The 21460-nt window shown below is 42.5% G+C and overlaps 1 protein-coding gene across 5 annotated transcripts in view; it reads right to left on the bottom strand.

Moving 5' to 3' along the window:
* The window catches only part of KCNT1 (potassium sodium-activated channel subfamily T member 1), a 409716-nt gene that overhangs the window by 43462 nt on the left and 344794 nt on the right, over positions 1–21460 (bottom strand). For all 5 annotated transcript variants that reach the window (XM_040324182.1, XM_040324185.1, XM_040324181.1 and 2 more), the window contains 5 exons: positions 21225–21454; positions 13219–13435; positions 7514–7619; positions 6709–6881; positions 4436–4507 (listed from right to left, as the gene is read on the bottom strand). In XM_040324182.1, coding sequence (XP_040180116.1) covers positions 4436–4507; positions 6709–6881; positions 7514–7619; positions 13219–13435; positions 21225–21454 — 798 coding nt within the window. The remainder of the gene's footprint in view (positions 1–4435; positions 4508–6708; positions 6882–7513; positions 7620–13218; positions 13436–21224; positions 21455–21460) is intronic.

Below are 21460 nucleotides of genomic sequence, written 5' to 3'. Positions count from 1 at the left end.
TGCATCATGGAAGCTGATCAGCTCAGGTATGCTCAAGAGGAAAAGTTGCCTTTGACTTCATTGTGGAAACTGCACAGGCTAGTTATTTAAAAAAGTATTGCAATACCATCTGCAGCCTCTTGACATTTTATGAGCTTTTCTTAAATTGTAGGTAAACCCTAAAAATTAACTTCTCTTATTTACAACTTTTGGGTCTGGTAAATATACCACTAGAAGTATCTTATTATCAGGGCTTTTTTTCTTGGAAAATAGGTACAGGAACTTAATCACGACCCCTCCCCCCCCTGTCCCTTACACATACCCTTCAAACGCATCAAATAGTGGGTGTGGTCAAATTTCACTAACAGTGGGAGGGTCTTAAAAGGGTCATTAAATACCAGGAGTGCAGAGTTCAGGGAGGGGGTGACAAACAGCCTGCAGAGTTCAGGGTGTGCTACGTAAATAGTGCAGAGTTCAGGGGTGCGCTGCATACAGAGTGCAGAATTCAGCCTTCTTCCACAGCTGCTTACCTCTGCATCCCCCATCCACATCTCACAAATACCCCTCTTCACATCTGACCTCTGCATACAACCCCCCTCTAATGCCCCCATCTTCTCCCTATCTCCTCAAAAGCTCCACCATCTTCCACATGCATTATTTTTGTTGCTGTATTGAGCCGAAGCACCCAGCCAGCTCTAGTACCTCCCTGCATACTGTAGTTGGCTCCACCGCTCTCACTTGCAGAAAGATAATCCGGTATTGACATTGGCATTTGCACTGCACCCCATGTACCTGCATCTCCTTTGTCCCAATCCTTCACTCAGTGGGAGCCACTCAGGAGATCTGATCTGTGGGAGCTGTTGGGGAACAAGCTGTCTCTTGTAAGCATAGAAGCCGGACTTTTGTGTTTTCAAGTAATAGTGGTCAGCAGGGAGCAGAGGGCCTGAGCCAAAGGTGGTGGAACCGAATTTCACCAAGTTCTACATGCTTCCTGTGTTATTTTAAAGAGTTTTTTCGAGTTTGTATATTGGACTACTGAATAATTTGTGTCTATGTTGCATACACAGGAGAGTGGGAGTAGTTTAGACACCACTCAGTCCACAAAAATGTTGTGTGTGTTGTCAGCCCACAACAGGAAATTATCAGCAGAGCTCATTTCTGGCACACTTCACATTTCTGGTCAACGGGTATTTTTCTGTACTTGCAGGGTCTTTAATGGAACACAACTTAGTATTACAGAGATGTACTGAATAGGATTTTCTTATTATTTTGCCTTGCAATATGCTTTTAGGCTACTTTTACACTAACAGCACCCGCCTTTAGCGCTAAAGCGCAGCTCGTTTTAGCGGTGCTTTAGTGATGTTTTAGCAGCGATTTTCAGCTGCTAGCGTGGGCAGTTTTTACCCCCAAAAAAGGTTAAAATCTCCTGTTTTGCTGCGCTTTGAAAGCACTTTTAAAGGTGCTTTGAAAGCGCTAGCCATTCATTCCAATAAGCAGGGCGTTTTGGGAGCACTAAATACAGCGCTCCTAACCTGCCCCAAAGATGCTGCTTGTGGGACTTTTCGAAACGTCCTGCAAGAGCAAAAGACACACTAGAATGAATGGGAGGTGGTTTTAAGGTGCTTAGCAGAGGCCATTTCTAGTGCTAAAGCACCTGAAAACCAGGGCCGATCCTAGGCAGGGTGCACAGGGTGCATTGCACCCAGGCGCCTGCAGAGTCGGGCGGCGCCGAACATCTAACAGACTCTCTAACAGAAGCCTTCTCTATGTCCATCACAGAGGCCCCCCTCCAGGTCCCAATAAAGTACTCTGCTTCTCTTCCTGTATTTTTCTTATTGTTAAGAGATCATGTAAGAATCCCAGGTTAATAAAGACTTTGTTGGGGAGCATCTCTGTGGTTGAGTCCTTGCCATAGAAACATTTGTAAAGGGGAGAAGTTAGTAAAATGACGACGTCCAAGTGGGGGCGCCAGAAATATTTCTGCACCCAGGCGCCTGTGACCCTAGGATCGGCCCTGCTGAAAACCGCCCCGGTGTGAAAGGGGTCTAAGAGTCATTTGTATTACCTCCTAATGCCTTATTGTTACTCTGCACTAGGGCTGCGCATCTTCACCGGTCTCACGATTCGATGCGATTACGATTATCAAGTCCACGATTCGATTCGATTCGATTCGGCGATGCATCACGATGCATCACGATTGCAGCGCAAGTGCGCATGGCTCTCCCCCCAAAATACTAAAGGTGATGATCAGAGACTGCAGACATGCTACAGGAGATGATCAGAGACTGCAGACATGCTACAGGAGATGATCAGAGACTGCAGACATGCTTCAGGAGATGATCAGAGACTGCAGACATGCTACAGGAGATGATCAGAGACTGCAGACATGCTACAGGAGATGATCAGAGACTGCAGACATGCTACAGGAGATGATCAGAGACTGCAGACATGCTACAGGAGATGATCAGAGACTGCAGACATAGTACAGGAGATGATCAGAGACTGCGGACATAGTACAGGAGATGATCAGAGACTGCGGACATAGTACAGGAGATGATCAGAGACTGCGGACATAGTACATGAGATGATCAGAGACTGCGGACATAGTACATGAGATGATCAGAGACTGCGGACATAGTACAGGAGATGATCAGAGACTGCGGACATAGTACAGGAGATGATCAGAGATTCAGAGATTGTGGACATAGTACAGGAGATGGTCTATATTTCTCCTCCATACAGCCCAGTCCCTGCAGTGACAATGACTTATCACAGGTGACACATCAGATTCCACTACATGCCCGTACCCCCCCTGTGTCCCCGGATAACAGCACCCCCTCCTCCTCAGTACTTACATGCTGTTCTGCGCAGTGCGCACACAGGATGATTGGAGGGAACAATGAGGAAAAATACATGATTTTGCCTGTGCATTTTCAGTGTGTTTTTATGTGCTGACATTGTCATCAATACGCCCTTTAAAAATGCACAGATGACAATGAACCCTCAATAAAAATATCAGTACAGCGAGGACTACCGTGTTATTTATTTTCTATTAAAATTAACACATTCCCAAGTCCTCGCTGTACTGACATTTTTTATTGAGGGTTCATTGTCATCTGTGCATTTTTAAAGGGTGTAAATAGGGTGAAACTCCCCTTTAAAAAGTGCACAGGAATACACATGGCTGCTGGGGGGCAGGACTCAGGGATTACATTCCACAACTGACAGAGCCCTGTGAGTTTCACTGCACTGTCTGTCTGCTGAAATTTCTCTGACTCTTTGCACATTCCAGCACACTAGGAGTTAACACAGTGGAATGTGCAAAGAAATGTCAGCACAGGCAGAGCACGTGTAGGAGTCAGACTGCTGATAAAATACCTGTGATACTAAATGCTGTTATAGCCAGGGCTGTAATATGCTTTTTACAACATATGCAGAATCATCATACCTCATGTCTCCGTGTGTATATTACTTTCCCCTCATGTGACTCCATGCTCGGACCTGCCTCTCATCTCCCCTGATGTCCGTTCTCAGCCCCGCCCATCGTCTATAGCTAAAGTAACAGATCACAAGAGAGGCGGGCGGGGCTGAGATCAGAAGAGACTTTGAGACGAGGGATGTGAGAGGACAGAGGAAGAGAGAGGCGGGCCGGACCATGGATCACATGATCGCATGTACAGTTACTACGGAGCTACGAGGTATGAATCTGCATACATTTTTAAAAAAAGCACACAGAGCGATTGCCACTTAATGGATTACAAACCGCATTTATAAAAAAAAAAAACATTTTAAAAGACCTGCTCGGAGCGATCTCCCGGGAGGGGCGGGGCAAGTCGGGATGACGTCACCCGACATCGATTATTGGGGTCACATGCATCGATGCCGAATCGGGGGGCCCCGAATCGCGATGCATCGTTGCATCGATTATATTCAACACCCCTACTCTGCACTGGATATCTTTTAAAGGCCCAACTCTAGTCAAAACCTTTTATTTGTGCTTGGCTTATCACTATCTGTCTCCCTTTTGTAGAAAGTTACTCTCACTTTCTGCTAGGACAGGAAGTGTCCTGGGGAGTCTCTACAATGGGACACAGGCAAAAAACAAAAAAACATTTTCAGTATAGATGAGTTAGAACTATTGACAGTATTTTGGTGGCTGTCTGTGCTTTCCTGTCCTGGGACAACGGCTCCCCTCATTCCTTATAAATGTGTCACAGGGATAGGAAATGAAAAAATGTATAAACATTTCAAACACATTTTTGCACTGTATGCAAAATGTAAAAATGGTTTGGCGTTAGTTTTTGCATTATTTTTTGTTAGGATCCACAATTTAGGATGTTTTAACACAAATAAAGATAAAGTTAAAGATGTAAACACTGAATAAGGAATATGGTCAATGAAGGTAGACAGATGTTCAATGGTATGATTTTCAGCACACTGATAGAAATAAACCTACTTATCTATGGTGCCGACCATGTAGTAGACCATCGGGAAACAGGAAATTGCTTCTAGGAAGTGATTGTCTGGCCTGTAGGAAGACGACATAATAGATAGAAAAAAAACTATGAAAAAAAGACAAAACATGTTCCTTGAGGCTTTGGCACATGTGCTTTTAAAAGGGGGCATTTAACCTGTTCACAAAAATTCTGTTCTCCATCCACACAAGAAGATTCCTTGACATCCTCAGTAGGCAACAGAGAGGATGTTGAACATATTTAATAAAAAGTATAATATATCATGTAAATTGACTTATTCATTCACAGTCATCTTTGATTCTGTTTGAACAAAAAGAAAACAGGAGCGTGGGACTCTCATTAGCATAACAGTAATAATTTATTAAAAGAAAAAAATGGCACACTTACAGTTACAATTCTTGGAAATCAGCATAAGCGATACTCTGTTTTCTTTGTTACTTCACATTGTTTTTTTTTGTCTGTGATGTGTATATTAATACAACAAACAGATTAAAAAAAAAATCAGCATAAGCGGTATGAATCACCAAGGTGAAGACAAAGCGAGGCTGTATACAGGAAACAGAGACTCAAGATCCCCCTGCCAGTATCATAGAGACCTTCTCTGACAGCTGACATGAAGGCACCCCTTTGACAGCTGTCAGAGATGGTCCCTATGATGCTGGTCAGGGGATCTGGAGTCTCTGTTTCCTGTATACAGCCTCGCTTTGTCTTCACCTCGGTGATTCATACCGCTTATGCTGATTTTCAAGAGCTTTAACTTTAAATGTGCTGTTTTTTTCATGTAATAATTGATTACTGTTATGCGAACGACATGCTCCTGTTTTCTTGTACAAAGAGTTTTATTGAAAAGGTACATCAATAAACAGAAAAGAATACAAAGAAAAGAAAAAAAACAGTGGTGGACACACCATAAACTATCAGACATCAGAACAGATAGTCCGTAAACCTGAGATTAATCCGGCTTCTAGGGATCCAAAGTGAATCCAGAAGACCGGCAATAGAATGTTCTCCAGACAGGTGGCCTGCTAAATTAACCTAATGTTGGCTTAGGTAACATACCGGCTAACCATGCTCCTGTTTTCTTGTAGTTTGAGCTGCTTTACATCATCCTGGATCCCTTCTGGAAGCTGCAGGATCCTCCTGTCATGCCGCGTACACACGATCATTTTTCAGCATGAAAGAAAACGTTGCTTTTCAGCATGTCTAAAAAACGACGTTGCCCACACACCATCGTTTTTAAAAAATGCTCTAGCAAAGCGCGGTGACGTACAACATGTACAACTGCACTATGAAGGGGAAGTTCCATTCGCCTTTGGGCTGCTTTAGCTGATTCCGTGTTAGTAAAAGACGATTCACGCTTTTCTGTCTGTTACAGCGTGATGAATGTGCTTACTCCATTATGAGGGGTAGTTTTACCAGAACGCACGCTCCCGTCTCATAACTTGCTTCTGAGCATGCGTGGCTTTTTTTCGTTGTTTTAACACACGATCATTTTTTACAAGCCGAAAAACTACATAGTTTAAAACGAGGTTAAAAAATGCAGCATGTTCGGGAAAAAAAATTCAGAACCTGAAAAACGATGTGCACGATCATTTTAAATGATGTTTTTTAAAAATGGCGTTTTCTTCATGCTGAAAAATGATCGTGTGTACGCGGCATCACATTCCCTGACCATCCTTCTGATTGGATTAGGATTCTGATTGGAGTGAATCTCATTGATATTACCGACATTGGAAGCTGGGACTTGTAGTGCGCTTTACTGGTTTGTGGACTTACTTTCATTCTTTGATTCTGTTTGGGGCTAATCTTAAAAACAAACAAATTGAAACATCTGTTTTGGCTGGACTAACCCTTTACTATGCATAACATCTCTGATAATTCTAAATTATACATTCATTTTTGTATCTACAGTCTCTTGTGAATGAGGTATAATCTGCTCTTATGCTTGACATCAATAAAATATATAATTCCTATTCTTGCGATGAGCTGCACTGCGTACACCTAACATCTCCAATCCGATAGGATGACTCCATCATTCTGTACACTTGAGGACTCATATATACACAAACCAGCACAATGTCAGACGGAAGCATCAAACTGAAGCCTTGAGAAGGAGCAGGAAGATATAAATACAACTGAGAAAATAGAAAATGTTCAGCAATTCTGTTACAGCTTAGAATGATACATTAAAAAAAAATGTGTTTTGCTGCCTCCTGTCCCTTCAGAATTAGGACAAAATAAAGGAATTACATACGGATTGTCCAGGAGGAGGACGATCGGATTGAGCTCTTTGCGCGATCTGTAGTACGCCCTCAGGGGAACGATGAAATTATACAGCCCGTTCCCCGCGGTCTCTGCAGACACGATAATCAGTTTGTTCTTGAAGCCGTAGGCCTTGGCATCTTCAAAGCTGTTATGTTTGCAGCCCTGTGTGCGAAGAGAGACACCACAACTTACTGAGGAATGCAGGAGACACCTGTCAACACATTCCCCCCCCCCCCCCCCGGGATACAAACACATCTCTCGCCTGGTTGGGTGCTTCTTACTTATCAGGAAACAATATGACAAGAACAGGCAATGTAGAACTCTCCTGTGCAATCATGAAGTGTCAACTGAACTTCCAACAAAGTTTTCCAACTTCGGAAAGTTTTCTAAACTTTTATCAAGAGTCTATTTCAGGATAAAGACACCCACAACCCAGGAAGGATTTGTCCCCAATAAGACACGGATTTGCAAATTCATTCATTCAAACATGACAAAAAGACATAAAAAGACCTGTGACCCTCAAGGCTGTTGCAGAACTACAAGTCCCATGAGGCATTGCAAAGCTGACAAGTACAAGCATGACTCCCAAAGGCAGAGGCATGATGGGACTTGTAGTTTCACAACAGCTGGAGGGTCACAGGTTGAGCAAGTAAATGAGACAACATAAATCAAGAAATATATTTGGGATTTTGTTTGTCAGTAGGTAATTTGTACTAGTCTACAACCACCCTCTGGCTTGGGTCATAAAAAAACAAAATGCACAGTTACTATTATATGTATATAACATACAATACCTTGTCCAATCGCAGGCAGCAAAACGCAGCTTTTGATGGCAGAAGGTGGCATAGAGTTGGCGAGCTCCCAATATACGGTGAATTTGGTGGGTATCCTTTCACATAACTGCAGATGTAAAAAAAAAAAAAAAACAGTAGGAGGACGTTATTAACTATCCCTTTAACAGGCACTCGAGGGCATCGGAGACTCCTATTGTCTGACCCTGAAGATATTTCTGTAGAAGGTGTCAGTTTCACCTTCCTGAGCACTTGCGTTAGCCAATTGTAATATGAAATGTAATCTAAAAATATCAGAGGCAGGTATTAGGAGATTACTGACAGAGTTTTGTGTTAAAGTCGAAGTAAACCCTCCTATCATTTTCAGCCAAGGAAGCTGCCATCTTGGCCTCTGTTTAAAGGGGTTGTAAAGTTACAATTTTTTTTCCCTAAATAGCTTCCTCTACCTTAGTGCAGTCCTCCTTCACTTACCTCATCCTTCCATTTTGCTTTTAAATGTCCTTATTTCTTCTGAGAAATGCTCACTCCCTGTTCTTCTGTCTGTAACTACACACAGTAATGCAAGGCTTTCTCCCTGGTGTGGAGTGTCGTGCTCGCCCCCTCCCTTGGACTACAGGAGAGTCAGGACGCTCTCTACGTTGCTGATGGAGAAAGGAGCTGTGTGTTAGTGGGCGTCCTGACTCTCCTGTAGTCCAAGGGAGGGGGCGAGCACGACACTCCACACCAGGGAGAAAGCCTCACATTACGGTGGTGAGTTACAGACAGAAGAACAGGAAGTGAGGATTTCTCAGAAGAAATAAGGACATTTAAAAGCAAAATGAAAGGATGAGGTAAGTGAAGGAGGACTGCACTAAGGTAAAGGAAGCTATTTAGGAAAAAAAAATATTGTACCTTTACAACCCCTTTAATCTTCAACTGCTATGATGCGGCACATGTGATCAGTTATGACACCAGCCATTGGATGGTTTGACAGTTTGTCAAAATGCCAAAAATGTAACTGTTAAATCGATGAGTTTACTTCCACTTTAAAGCGGGAGTTCACCCGAAAAAAAAAATTTAACATTAGATTGAGGCTCATTTTGTGAAGGGGAATCAGGTAGTTTTTTTAAAATCGAAGCAGTACTTACCGTTTTAGAGAGCGATCTTCTCCGCCGCTTACGGTTATGGTCTTCGGGACTGGGCATTCCTATTTGATTGACAGGCTTCCGACGGTCGCATCCAGTAGTTGAAAGAAGCCGAACGTCGGTGCGGCTACTTTCGGAAAATCGTGACGCAATGTATGCGACCGTCGGAACCCTGTCAATCAAATAGGAACGCCCAGTCCCGCAGCCCATACCCGGAAGCGGCAGAGAAGATCGCTCTCTAAAACGGTAAGTACTGCTTCGATTTAAAAAAAAACACCCGATTCCCCTTCACAAAATGAGCATCAATCTAATGTTAAAAAAATTTCGGGTGAACCTCCACTTTAATGATCACTGCCTCTTTTCTCTACAGCCTGTTTTAATATTACGGCTGATGTATAGGGAATAAACAGATTTTATATTTTACATTTTTTATTGAAAAGATATGATAGTAACAAATACATAATTTGAGCAATCAGATTATACCATACATAGGATTGTTTCCAGTAAGAACCCATTTACACCATGACATAGTGTGCTGTGACGCCCCTCAATGCAGTTAGGCAGCCCCTGTGTATTGAATGGACTGTAAAGTCACCTAAATGCACACAACAGGTACTGTGCAATTTCTTTCACATAGCATATGCAGCCCAATCACAGAATCCAAGTAGGGAAACTTACATCTGAGACATATTCCCAACTATTGCAGACAATTTGATAACCAGCCACATGGGGGCAGTGTTACACCATATCAGCCAGTTCTACACATTGTAACAGTGTGCATCTTTTGTGCTAATAATGTTTTCCCTGAAAATAAACCATTATTCATGAATGTTCACAACCATGCAAATGCGATTTCACATGAAATATACATGACACATGGTCACTGTGAAATGAAACAGAATTGCAGTTCAATGGGAATATCTTTTAAAACAAATCTTGTTTCATTCTGCAAGGGCCTTTGTGAGCAGGAAAATATTTTATAAGTTCACCGGTGACAGGCTTAAGAAGAAAAGACAATCACTTCACTCATGAAAATAATTTACACTTTAATCTCCTGATTGCATTTCTACCACGGTGCAGAGCAAAGTGGAACATGACATATGGCTAACAACATTTCTTACAGGCAACCTATATTCTGCTTTGTTATTGTGATGTTTACCTTAATTTGATGGCATTTCCACAAATAACATGCTTGCTGTTCTTTTTTATATTTCTACCCCTATTTGATTTATACAATTAGGTATTTTATTGCGATTACTGCTATACCCCATAAAATATGTTGTTCCTGCCCCTCCTACAATAGCGAGATTTCTCCACAGCAGTTTGTGTCTCTGCCCCTCCCACAATGGTGAGATTTCCTTATGTTAATGTGTCTCTGCCCCTCCCACAATGGTGAGATTTCCTTATGTTAATGTGTCTCTGCCCCTCCCACAATGGTGAGATTTCCTTTTATTAATGTGTCTCTGCCCCTCCCACAATGGTGAGATTTCCTTATGTTAATGTGTCTCTGCCCCTCCCACAATGGTGAGATTTTCTTATGTCAATGTGTCTCTGCCCCTCCCACAATGGTGAGATTTTCTTACTTTAGTCTGTGTCTCTGTCCCTCCCACAATGGTGAGATTTCCTTATGTTAATGTGTCTCTGCCCCTCCCACAATGGTGAGATTTCCTTCTGTTAATGTGTCTCTGCCCCTCCCACAATGGTGAGATTTCCTTCGTTTAATGTGTCTCTGCCCCTCCCACAATGGTGAGATTTCCTTTTATTAATGTGTCTCTGCCCCTCCCACAATGGTGAGATTTCCTTTTGTTAATGTGTCTCTGCTCCACCCACAATGGTGAGATTTTCTTTTGTTAATGTGTCTCTGCCCCTCCCACAATGGTGAGATTTTCTTTTGTTAATGTGTCTCTGCCCCTCCCACAATGGTGAGATTTCCTTTTGTTAATGTGTCTCTGCTCCACCCACAATGGTGAGATTTTCTTTTGTTAATGTGTCTCTGCCCCTCCCACAATGGTGAGATTTTCTTTTGTTAATGTGTCTCTGCCCCTCCCACAATGGTGAGATTTCCTTCTGTTAATGTGTCTCTGCCCCTCCCACAATGGTGAGATTTCCTTTTGTTAATGTGTCTCTGCCCCTCCCACAATGGTGATATTTCCTTCTGTTAATGTGTCTCTGCCCCTCCCACAATGGTGAGATTTCCTTCTGTTAATGTGTCTCTGCTCCTCCCACAATAGTGAGATTTTATTTTGTTAATGTGTCTCTGCCCCTCCCACAATGGTGATATTTCCTTATGTTAATGTGTCTCTGCCCCTCCCACAATGGTGAGATTTCCTTCTGTTAATGTGTCTCTGCCCCTCCCACAATGGTGAGATTTCATTTTGTTAATGTGTCTCTGCTCCTCCCACAATGGTGAGATTTTCTTTTGTTAATGTGTCTCTGACCCTCCCACAATGGTGAGATTTCCTTATGTTAGTCTGTATCTCTGCCCCTCCCACAATGGTGAGATTTCCTTTTGTTAATGTGTCTCTGCTACTCCCACAATGGTGAGATTTTCTTTTGTTAATGTATCTCTGTCCCTCCCACAATGGTGAGATTTCCCTATGTTAGTCTGTGTCTCTGCCCCTCCCACAATGGTGAGATTTCCCTATGTTAGTCTGTGTCTCTGCCCCTCCCACATTGGTGAGATTTCCTTATGTTAGTCTGTATCTCTGCCCCTCCCACATTGGTGAGATTTTCTTACGGTATGTTAGTCTGTGTCTCCACTCCTCCCTCAATGGTGAATTTTTCTCATGTTAGTCTGTGTCTCTGCCCCTCCCACAGCGGTAAGATTTCCACACAGCAGTTTGTGTCTCCAACTCTCCCACAATGATGAGATTTCCTTACATCAGGCTGTGTTTCCGCCCCTTCCACAATTATGAGATTATTTTATATTAGTTGTGTCTCTGCTCCTCCCACAATGGTGAGATTTCCCTGCTATAGAGTCTATGTGTGCACTAACCAGACTGCCAGGAGACCCAATCTTCACCTATCACAGTGATCATGTCTCTCAGGGCCTTCAGGGACTTGACTCTCCTCCAGGGGGATCACTACCCTTGACCTGTAAACCCTCTACCAGCAAGGTCACTGGATATATCCCCCCCCCCTCACATTACTGTTCTTGCATGCAGGGTCCAGGTACAGTACATCTTGGCCATCTGGCCACAGCACCCGGCCAGTAAGAGGCCCTGCTCTTCGCCACAGGGGTGTTAGGAATAACCAGGAAATCAGGTACAAAGCCTCAGAAAAGAAGATCTTCAGAGAGACATCTATGGGCACATCCACTGCCTAAAGACACTAGCCAAATCAGGCCTAGCCTACTTGAGGGGGGTTATGTCCGGGTGGGATTTCTGGCCCTTTTTTGCCTGGTGTCCATTCACCTGAAGGTGGGCGTATACTCCAAGTAGTCAAATCCTCTGTGTCCTGTGATGTACAATCAAGAAATCTAATTAAAAGTACTTTTTTTAAACTGAGGTTTATGCGTGTCTGAAACTATAACTTGTGGCCCAGACATTAAAGGATATACTCAAAGAGGAAGTTCACGCTGGAAAATAAAAATTAGCTGCAGACTTTTCAAATCCTGTAGCTGCTGGCTTTTAATAAAAGGACACTTACCTGTCCAGGGATCCAGTGCTGCCCTCACCTGGGCTACAGTAGTTCTTTACTAGCCTTCAGGTTCCTGGAGCCACTACACTGCTTCTGGCTTCACAGCCAGGCACCCGCTGCACATGCACGAGCCATGTTGCATTTTTTGAATGGTCCCGCAGTCTTCTGGGACCTGTGACGTGTCTGAGAAAACTGTGGGGGGGGGGGGGTGAACTTCCGCTTGGATCACCTAGATCAGGGGTCTCCAAACTGCAGTCTGAGGGCCAGATGTGGCCCTTTGCTAGCCTTTATCCGGCCCTTGGGGCACATTTCCTTCCACTGACACCAACAATGGGGTACTATATCTACCACGATACCAATAATGGGATACTATTGCTTTTACTAATAGGGGGAATACTCCTCCTATTGACCACCAACCCTGAGGCCATATTTATTCTCACTGATGCTGGGCCCGTGGCATTTTCTGCCCCTGCTGGCAACAATCCCGCCCTCCTAAAGTCTGAAGGACAATTCAGTGTCCCATTGTTTGAAAAGTTTGGAGACCCCTGACCTAGATGATTTGAGCAGAAATGAGTGTGTGGGTACCTGTCAAAACTACATACACCGCCCCCTTTGGGTGGAGTTCCATTTTAACATTTTGTTCTGGTGACAACTCTAACATTTTGGATTTCTCTTTTCTTTTGGGCTCTGGCACACCACCATGACAAATAGAGAGGTGAATCTCCTTGGGGAGGGCACAGTTAGCAATAAAAACGTCACACACATATCTTTAAGAGAATTTTGTTGGCACAAGGGATCAGTATTTACAATAAATAGGTTCTTGCTCAGTTTAATTATTCCCCTTGAAGCCACTCTGATTGTAGGGTGTGACTAGGCTATGCCCACTTATCTCTGGTTTCTATGAATTGATAGCCATGTACATCAATACGGGCACATCAAACTTACTCCAAAACTGGGAGACCCTCATCATCTGACTGGGTCAACTCATCCTCCGATTGGTCACTAAGCATGTCACAAGGTAACACTGTAGAGCTGTCTGCAATTTCCAGAACCGGTGCAATGCTGGGTCTTCTGGTACCGGAACCATTTTCTGATGGCAATGTGAGCTTGCTGCTGTTTGCAGGACGGCAGTCTGTGTTCTGAAGATCCATTGCGACTGTGCCTTTAATAAAGGAAACAATCATCTTTACATTGTAATGTTCATTAGATACACAACAAATTATTTCAAAATGTCAACATGAAACTATTATGTAATCTCCTTGAGTACTCAATTATTTATGTACTGTAAACTTGCACGGTCTTCCAAATATTCATAATTATGTCATAAACAGATTGGAAGCTGCACTTTTTAGTTGTCAGCTTATCTGACTGTATAATCAGAGAAAATATAAGGCTCGATTCACATCTACGCATGTTGCTTTTGAGCGTTTCTGAAGTGCTTTGCTTTCTGCGTTTTTAGACACACGTTTTTGATGCAATTTGCCTTTTTTATGCTTTTTTTCTTTTCGTTAGGCCAACTTATTTTTGGGCAGATTCAATAATGCAAAACGTGTCAAAAACACGCTAAAAACACACTACATGCTTTTCTGCTGCTTCTCCATTGAAGTCTATTAAAAAAATGCGTTTTGCATTTAAAAAAGCCCCCGACCCTTTCCAAAAACACAGAGGCATGAAAATGCATTGATGTGTACGTGTTCCATAAGAACCCATGTTTCTGCAAAAAGCATAGAAAATGCATTAGTGTGAACCAAGCCTAACACAGTATGATCCATCTGGATAATCTTTTTTTTTTTTTTGTGAAAGTCTATTTGCATTAAAGGAAGTATACATTTTGTGACTTTGACATTTTACAAGCTTGCCCATCCATGATTTTTATTACAAACAGATATTTTATTTTAGACATTAGATAGGGTTTCTCAGTGGCCCAGTACAATATCACTTGTCTGTCTCTACTTTCTGTCATAACAGCTGTTGACAGTTCTTTCCAGTGGGTAAGCCGACTCTCAGACATACTAAGAAAGCAATAAAGAACAACCATCATGTAACAATGCATAGCATCTATGGACTGGCCATTGGGACTACAGGAAGTTTCCCGGTGGGCCGATGGCTCAGTGGGCTGGCTTTAGTGACAGCGGACCGCTTACCCCCTCCGCTCCTCTGTCTCTCCCTTCCCGCAGCGCTCACCTGGACAGAGGAGCATGGGGGAGGGGACAGACAGCTGACTCAACAGCTATGGCCTGGGAGTTTCTCACTTCTGCCTAATCTTGTCCCATAAGGGGGGGCAAATAACTGATTCTTTGCCCCGGGTGAAATAATGTCTAGCTTCCCCACTGGTACTGCCTATAAGAGTACCAGTACCAGCCGTTCTACTCTAATAAAGTAGAACGGCTAGTGAAGGGGGAGAGGGGGCTTGGGTGGCCAGGCGGAGGGGGTGCGGGAGTTGTCCGGCACCCATGGGAGAGACCTGTCAAAGTGGGCCAGTCTGGATGAAGTCCAGGGCCAGATTTTTGTCCCAGTCCAGCCCTGATGCATAGTAGGAAGTAGAGACTGCATATGTAATAAGCAGCTATGGCTGCTACCATGCGCACAGTATATACCATTACACACTGTAAGTAAGACATGGCCTATAAAATATGGTTTATAAAATAACACAGAGTAGATTATTTACATTCAGATAAAAAAAAATATATATATATATAACACATATATATATATATATATATATATATATATATATATACACACACACACACACACACACACACACACACACACACATATATATATATTCTTATAAATTGGTCTATTTGCAAACTGGAATTCGGCTTCCCTAAACATATGGACGTTCAACCTGTGGGAGGAGCTTACTATGTAATGGCATACTTTAGTGATCTATGAATACAAGTACAATTCTTTTTAAAATAATAAATGTTGTTTTATGATTTTCAAATAAAAGACACGCAATACATTTTCCTGCTAAGACATAAATGATTGCGATTTAGTGCCAAATATTGTACTCAAGCATCATTTGCCCTTTAGTGACAAACTACCCTTGTGCGGTGCTTTCCCTTCAGTAACAAATACTGTGCCCTTGCTTGGCCATGCTGCAGTACTCCCACTCAAAACACCTTTGAAAAAATCGATGACACTGGAGGCCACTCTGTTTTGCAAATTCAAAGCTACATTATTTTAAATTATCTTCCAAAGATTTTATCTCATGTAATTGCAGCAAAATACTAGATTTACAGGAAATAATGCACCAAAACGTTAGCTCTGAAATATATATGGTATTCTCATGCTAGCCTTCCCTGTTACCCTCACACCGCCCCTCCCAATTGCCTGCACTACCTATACCCCAAACAATAACCCTCCATGCAACCAAAATGTATCTGAATCTGGCCCAGGGTTCTCAAATGCATCCAATGGCAAAAATATATATGGAAGCCACATAGAGAGCTATCAAACTTGAACAACCGTCTAGCTCAGTGGTCTCCAAACTGCGGCCCGAGGGCCAGATGTGGCCCTTTGCTTGCCTTTACCTGGCCCTTGGGGCACTATTCCTCTCACTGATACAACACACTACTCTGCCATCTGACACCAAAAATGGAGCACCATTTCTCCCACCGACACAAATAAGGAGGGCTCTATTCTCCCCTAGGATACCAACAATTCCTTCCCCCTAATACCAAATGTGGGGATGTTTACTCCCACCGATGCTAAGACAATTTCTACTCCTGCTGGCCACAATCCGGCCCTTCTAAAGTCTGAAGGACAATAAACCGGCCCTTTGTTTAAAATGTTTGGAGGCCCCTGGTCTAGCTAAAGAAAACAATTAGATTGGTGAAAACTGTAAGGTGCATATTGCTTTTAAAAGCCAAAAATGTACGTGGAGTTACACTTTAAGAGCGGAATAAAGGCACATGCCAAGAGAAGGCAGCACCACTATTTCTACTGTGCCCCAGTTTTTCTCACTGCCATTAATTATAGAAGTTATAGAATGCCAATATGTCAATTGCTCGTTATCTAAAACTGCAGCGCAGTGAATGTCTAACTAGAGCAGGGTTAATACATTGCCTGCAGACTATAGAGAATATATAATTAAATGTTCCTTATTTCCAGGGGAATTTTTTAACATACAAAATGCCTTCGGCTACAATGAGATGATTACAATTTACATGACTTCAAAGGATCAGAAGATCCCGCACTGGCCCCAGACACGGACCAGAATACACTTCTATATTAAATGGGGAGAATAAAATGTATAGACCGTATGTATTAACTCACAGGCACCCGGTGCTTATTCACTGCAACTAAATATTTTCATTTCCTGACTGACCTTCCAGATATTTCTCCAATATGCTACGTCATCCCCTCCAAAACTTTGGTACATGGCCAAGAAAGCTTTCTCGCCCTCCATGTGACAACATTCAAGCCTTAAGATTAGCTGCTTGGGTACTGAGTGCTGAATTGAAGGAGGCAGGGGATTGTCACAGACCCCCCCCCCCCTTACAGTGCCTTGAAAAAGTATTCATACCCCTTGAAATTTTACAACCAAAAACGTAAATGTATTTAATTGGAATTTTATGTGATAGACCAACACAAAGTGGCACATACGTGTGAAGTGAAAGGAAAATCATAAATGGTTTTCAATTTTTTTTTTTACAAATAAATAAGTGTGGCATGCATTTGTATTCAACCACCTTTACTCTGATACCCCCAACTTAAATCTACTGGAACCAATTGCCTTCAGAAGTCACCAAATTAGTAAATAGAGTCCACCTGTGTGTAATTTAATCTTAGTATAAATACAGCTGTTCTGTGAAGCCCTCAGAGGTTTGTTAGAGAACATTAGTGAACAAACAGGTCAAACATGAAGGTCAAGGGACACACCAGACAGGTCAGGGATAAATTTGTGGGGACGTTTAAAGCAGAGTTAGGTTATAAAAAAATATCCCAAGCTTTGAACATCTCACAGAGCACTGTTCAATCTATCATCTGAAAATAGAAAGAGTATGGCACAACTGCAAACCTTCACAACACACATCTCCTGCTCTTGGGCAGTGGGTCTAGGGATGTGAGTTGCAGACAACTCTTTTAATGCCAACAGTCTTGCTGCCCTCCTCAGAACAATGGGTGTTATCGGAACTGTAAAATATTAGAAAAAAAGAGGTCAAACCGACCAGTTCCTCACAACAGACCTGAGAAAGACTGTTCGCATTTGCATTTGTCTTGATATGTCTATATACTATGTCTGTATGTGAGTATAACCATTACTGTTTTTCACCTGGGATTAAAAATATTTTTGGTAATGCATTAGGTTGGTGCGCACTCCCTTTTTTCTAATATTTTACAACTGCAAATCTACCAAGACATGGCCATCCACCTAAAATGACAGGCCAGGCAAGGAGAGCATTAATCAGAGAAGCAGCCAAGAGGCCCATGGTAACTCTGGAGGAGCTGTAGAGATTCACAGCTCAGGTGGGAGAATCTGTCCACAGGACAACTATTAGTCCATTAGTACATTCCAAAAAGCTGGTCTCTAGAAGAAAGCCATTGTTAAAAAAAAGCCATAAGAGGTCCCATTTTCAGTTTGCGAGAAGCCAAGTGGGGGACACAGCAAACATGTGTAAGAAGGTGCTCTGGTCAGATGAGACCAAAATTGAACCTAAAAGCAAAACGCTATGTGTGGCAGAAAGCCAACAATGCACATCTCCCTGAAAACACCATCCCTACTGTGAAACATGGTGGTGGCAGCATCATGTTGTGGGAATGCTTTTCTTCAGCAGGGAGAAGGAAGCTGGTCAGAGTTATTCTATTCTCTTTAGGTAAGGTACATTAAGTAGGGTATTTAAAAAGGGCTACAGTAAAACCTTGGTTTGAGAGTAACTTGGTTTAAAAGCGTTTTGCAAGACAAGCTATTTTTTTTCTAAATCTTGACTTGATATACAAGCGATGTCTTGATATACAAGTAGCGTCATATCACAACTGAGTATAAAAGAGAAGAGAGGCACCTCTAAGTGTAGCAATATGGTAACATTTAATGAAGGTACAACATTTAGCAACATACTGCTACACTTAGAGGAACCTCTCTTCTCTTTTATACTCTGTAGCTCCTGATGGATTTTGCTTCTAATCCCCATGTGGAGGCTTCCATTTGTGGATGGACATTTTATGGTTACACAACCTGGTCACATTGATATAATCTTTTTTATATGGACTATAAACTGAAGGACCTATGAATAAATGGTTGTGGAACGAATCATCTGAGTTTCCATTATTTCTAATGGGGAAATTCGCTTTGATATACAAGTGCTTTGGATTACAAGCATGCTTCCAGAATGAATTATGCTTGCAATCCAAGGTTTTACTGTACTTACATTTTATACAAAAAACAAAGCAATGCATCACTTTTGCGAATTAATTAATTAATTAGACGTGTTATCTTCCATGTTTATACAGCTATAAATAGGTCATATGGATTTTTGGAAAAAAGCTGAATTTGCATTATGCAATGCCTCGCTCTTGAGGTTGCTGTAACCTATACTGTGCATGATTTGCAGTTACAGTCAGATCAGGGTGATTCCAACAGGCATTTTAGTTGAATACACCTAATGCCGCGTACACACGATCAGTCCATCCGATCAGAACGGACCGATGGACCGTTTTCATCGGTTAACCGATGAAGCTGACTGATGGTCCGTCGCGCCTACACACCATCGGTTAAATAACCGATCGTGTCAGAACGCGGTGATGTAAAAAAGTTCAATGCTTCCAAGCATGCGTCGACTTGATTCTGAGAATGCGTGGATTTTTAACTGATGGTCGTACCTACCAACGATTGGTTTTGACCTATCGGTTAGGAATCCATCGGTTAAATTTAAAGTAAGTTGGCTTTTTTTAACCGATGGTTAAATAACCTATGGCGCCCACACACGATCGGTTTTGACCGATGAAAACGGTCCATCAGACCATTCTCATCAGTTTAACCGATCGTGTGTACGCAGCATAAGAGGCTTGTAGGGATACAAATCACTGACTGCAGCTGGGAAGATATGGGGCAGAATCCTGAAAAAGGGCAATGCAACTATGCTATAGGTGGAAAATGAAAAAAAAATAACTAATCTAACTGTTCTGCAAGTTTCCTTGCTAGACATATTTTACTCTCTTTGGCTGTTTACTTTCTTCAGTGGTAAACATAGTTTGTTCCGAAGGTGACAGAAGGCAATGAAAAGGTTACAGAGAACAACAGACGGAATGTTCTGTATCAAGGTAATTTCCTGGGAGTGCCATGTGATTGGAGCACATCTCAAGGTTTACCAGGCAATAGGAATCTATTATCCCCAGCTGTGACAGCTGTTTCTGGGCTATTTGTGTCCTGCTGTTCACAATGTTCTCATAACACAATATAACATGATTCGACTCTTCATCCATTTACTTTGAAACAGCACACAGCTCTCTGGTACTTCTAACATTACCTTTATAGTGATTATTTTCACTCCGCATTTTATAAGCCACTTAGAAATACAGTCTGATGCAGTCACATGTTATTACTTCCAACGGAAGAGCAAAAAAAAACAAAACAAGGAAATGAGTCCTTCATTTAGGAGAGTGGGTGGGGAGGAGACATGCATTCATATAGGCACATTTGTCAATTTAGAGCTTCATTCAAAATATAGAGCCATTAGTTCCTTCTTGCGTACAGCTGTGTTGACTACAGTTCTACGGCGTGAGGCTTGGGGAATCCTTGTCCTGTCTTAATAACATCTAAACCTTATTTCATAGACTTCCGAGTATCTTGCATTGATGAAATGCAGCAAGCCTGAAACAGTTGTATACAAGTTGGCCTTAAGGGCTTGTTCACACTTGACTAAATTTCTAACGCTTAATAAACGCTCTTATAGCGTTAGAATAGGTGTTAGACTCGCATTCTTGAGCTTTAGTATGGGCAGTAGACTGGCGTTTTACAAGCATCAATGAGGAGTTAAAAATGTTCCCCAAGCGCCCTATGTGCAGTTTTGAAGCATTTGATGAGCATTAAGGTGCGTTAAACCACTCCACAAATGCCTATTCCATCACAGCAAATAAACAAATCCAAATGCTCCGCAACTGCACCGTTACTGCTTGCCAGAGCGTTTATGAAGCGTTACCATAGACCTGAATGGGAGGCATTGAAAGCCTTCAAACGCCTCCTGACTCGACATGAGGCTTCAATTTTGAAGTGATGCGACGCTAACGATTCATGTCTTGATGGTATAAGCAGCACGATGTGCTGTCCATTGTATCATTTGCATAGGAATTTGAAGGGTGTTTTTTACATCCCTTAAAGCGGAGGTCCAGTTTAAAAAAAAAAAAAATTAAAGTCAGCAGCTACTAACACTGTAGCTGCTGACTTTTAATAAGGAGACTTACCTGTCCAGGGTGACCGCGATGATGGCAGCCGAAGCCGAGCAAATGCTTGGGTCTCGGCTGCCCCACCGCCATCCTCAGTGAGGGAATCAGGAAGTGAAGCCTTGCGGCTTCACTGCCCGATTCCCTACTGCGCGCGCGGCGCACCGTGAATGGATGATGTCTCCTGGGACACACACAAGGTCCCAGAAGACAGCGCTCCCCCATTCCACAGGAGGCAGCTGAGGAGCAGAAGAAAGAAGATGGACCGTGGATCAGGAAGTGGCAAATTAGGATGATCTGCCTAGCAACAGGCACTTCAGGTATGTATGAAAAAAAAAATTGCAGCATTTTTGAATTTTTTTTTTTCTTGGTGGAGCTCCGCTTTAAAACACCTACTTTTAATGCCAGTGTGAACGTAGCCTAAATCAATGTGATGTTTCTGAACCCCTCATCATAAGCTGATGGATAATAAACTATTAAAAAACTATGAGCAACTACAAAGACTGAACCTGGGCAGAAAGTAATTCATGTAAAACCAGCTTCATAGAACAGTAAGTAATTACCCATGCTGGCAATGATGCTGTGAACAGGAAGTCGAGAAGGTTCCCCATAGATTCCTCTCCCCTTCTTCTTTTGCTTCTCTTCCTGTTTGAAGATGAAGGCTGAGTTCTCCTCTTTGGTGATGTTGATGTAGAAACAGGTGTCAGAGCTGGCCATGATGTGCCGAGGTCCAGGGTTCAGCAGAATACTCTTATTTTCCTCTCTCCTCACACCTATCAGGCAGACGCCATACCTACAA

The sequence above is a fragment of the Rana temporaria genome, chromosome 9 (assembly GCF_905171775.1).
Source record: "Rana temporaria chromosome 9, aRanTem1.1, whole genome shotgun sequence".
Lineage (NCBI taxonomy): Eukaryota > Metazoa > Chordata > Amphibia > Anura > Ranidae > Rana > Rana temporaria.
This window is presented reverse-complemented; position numbering and strand designations above follow the sequence as displayed.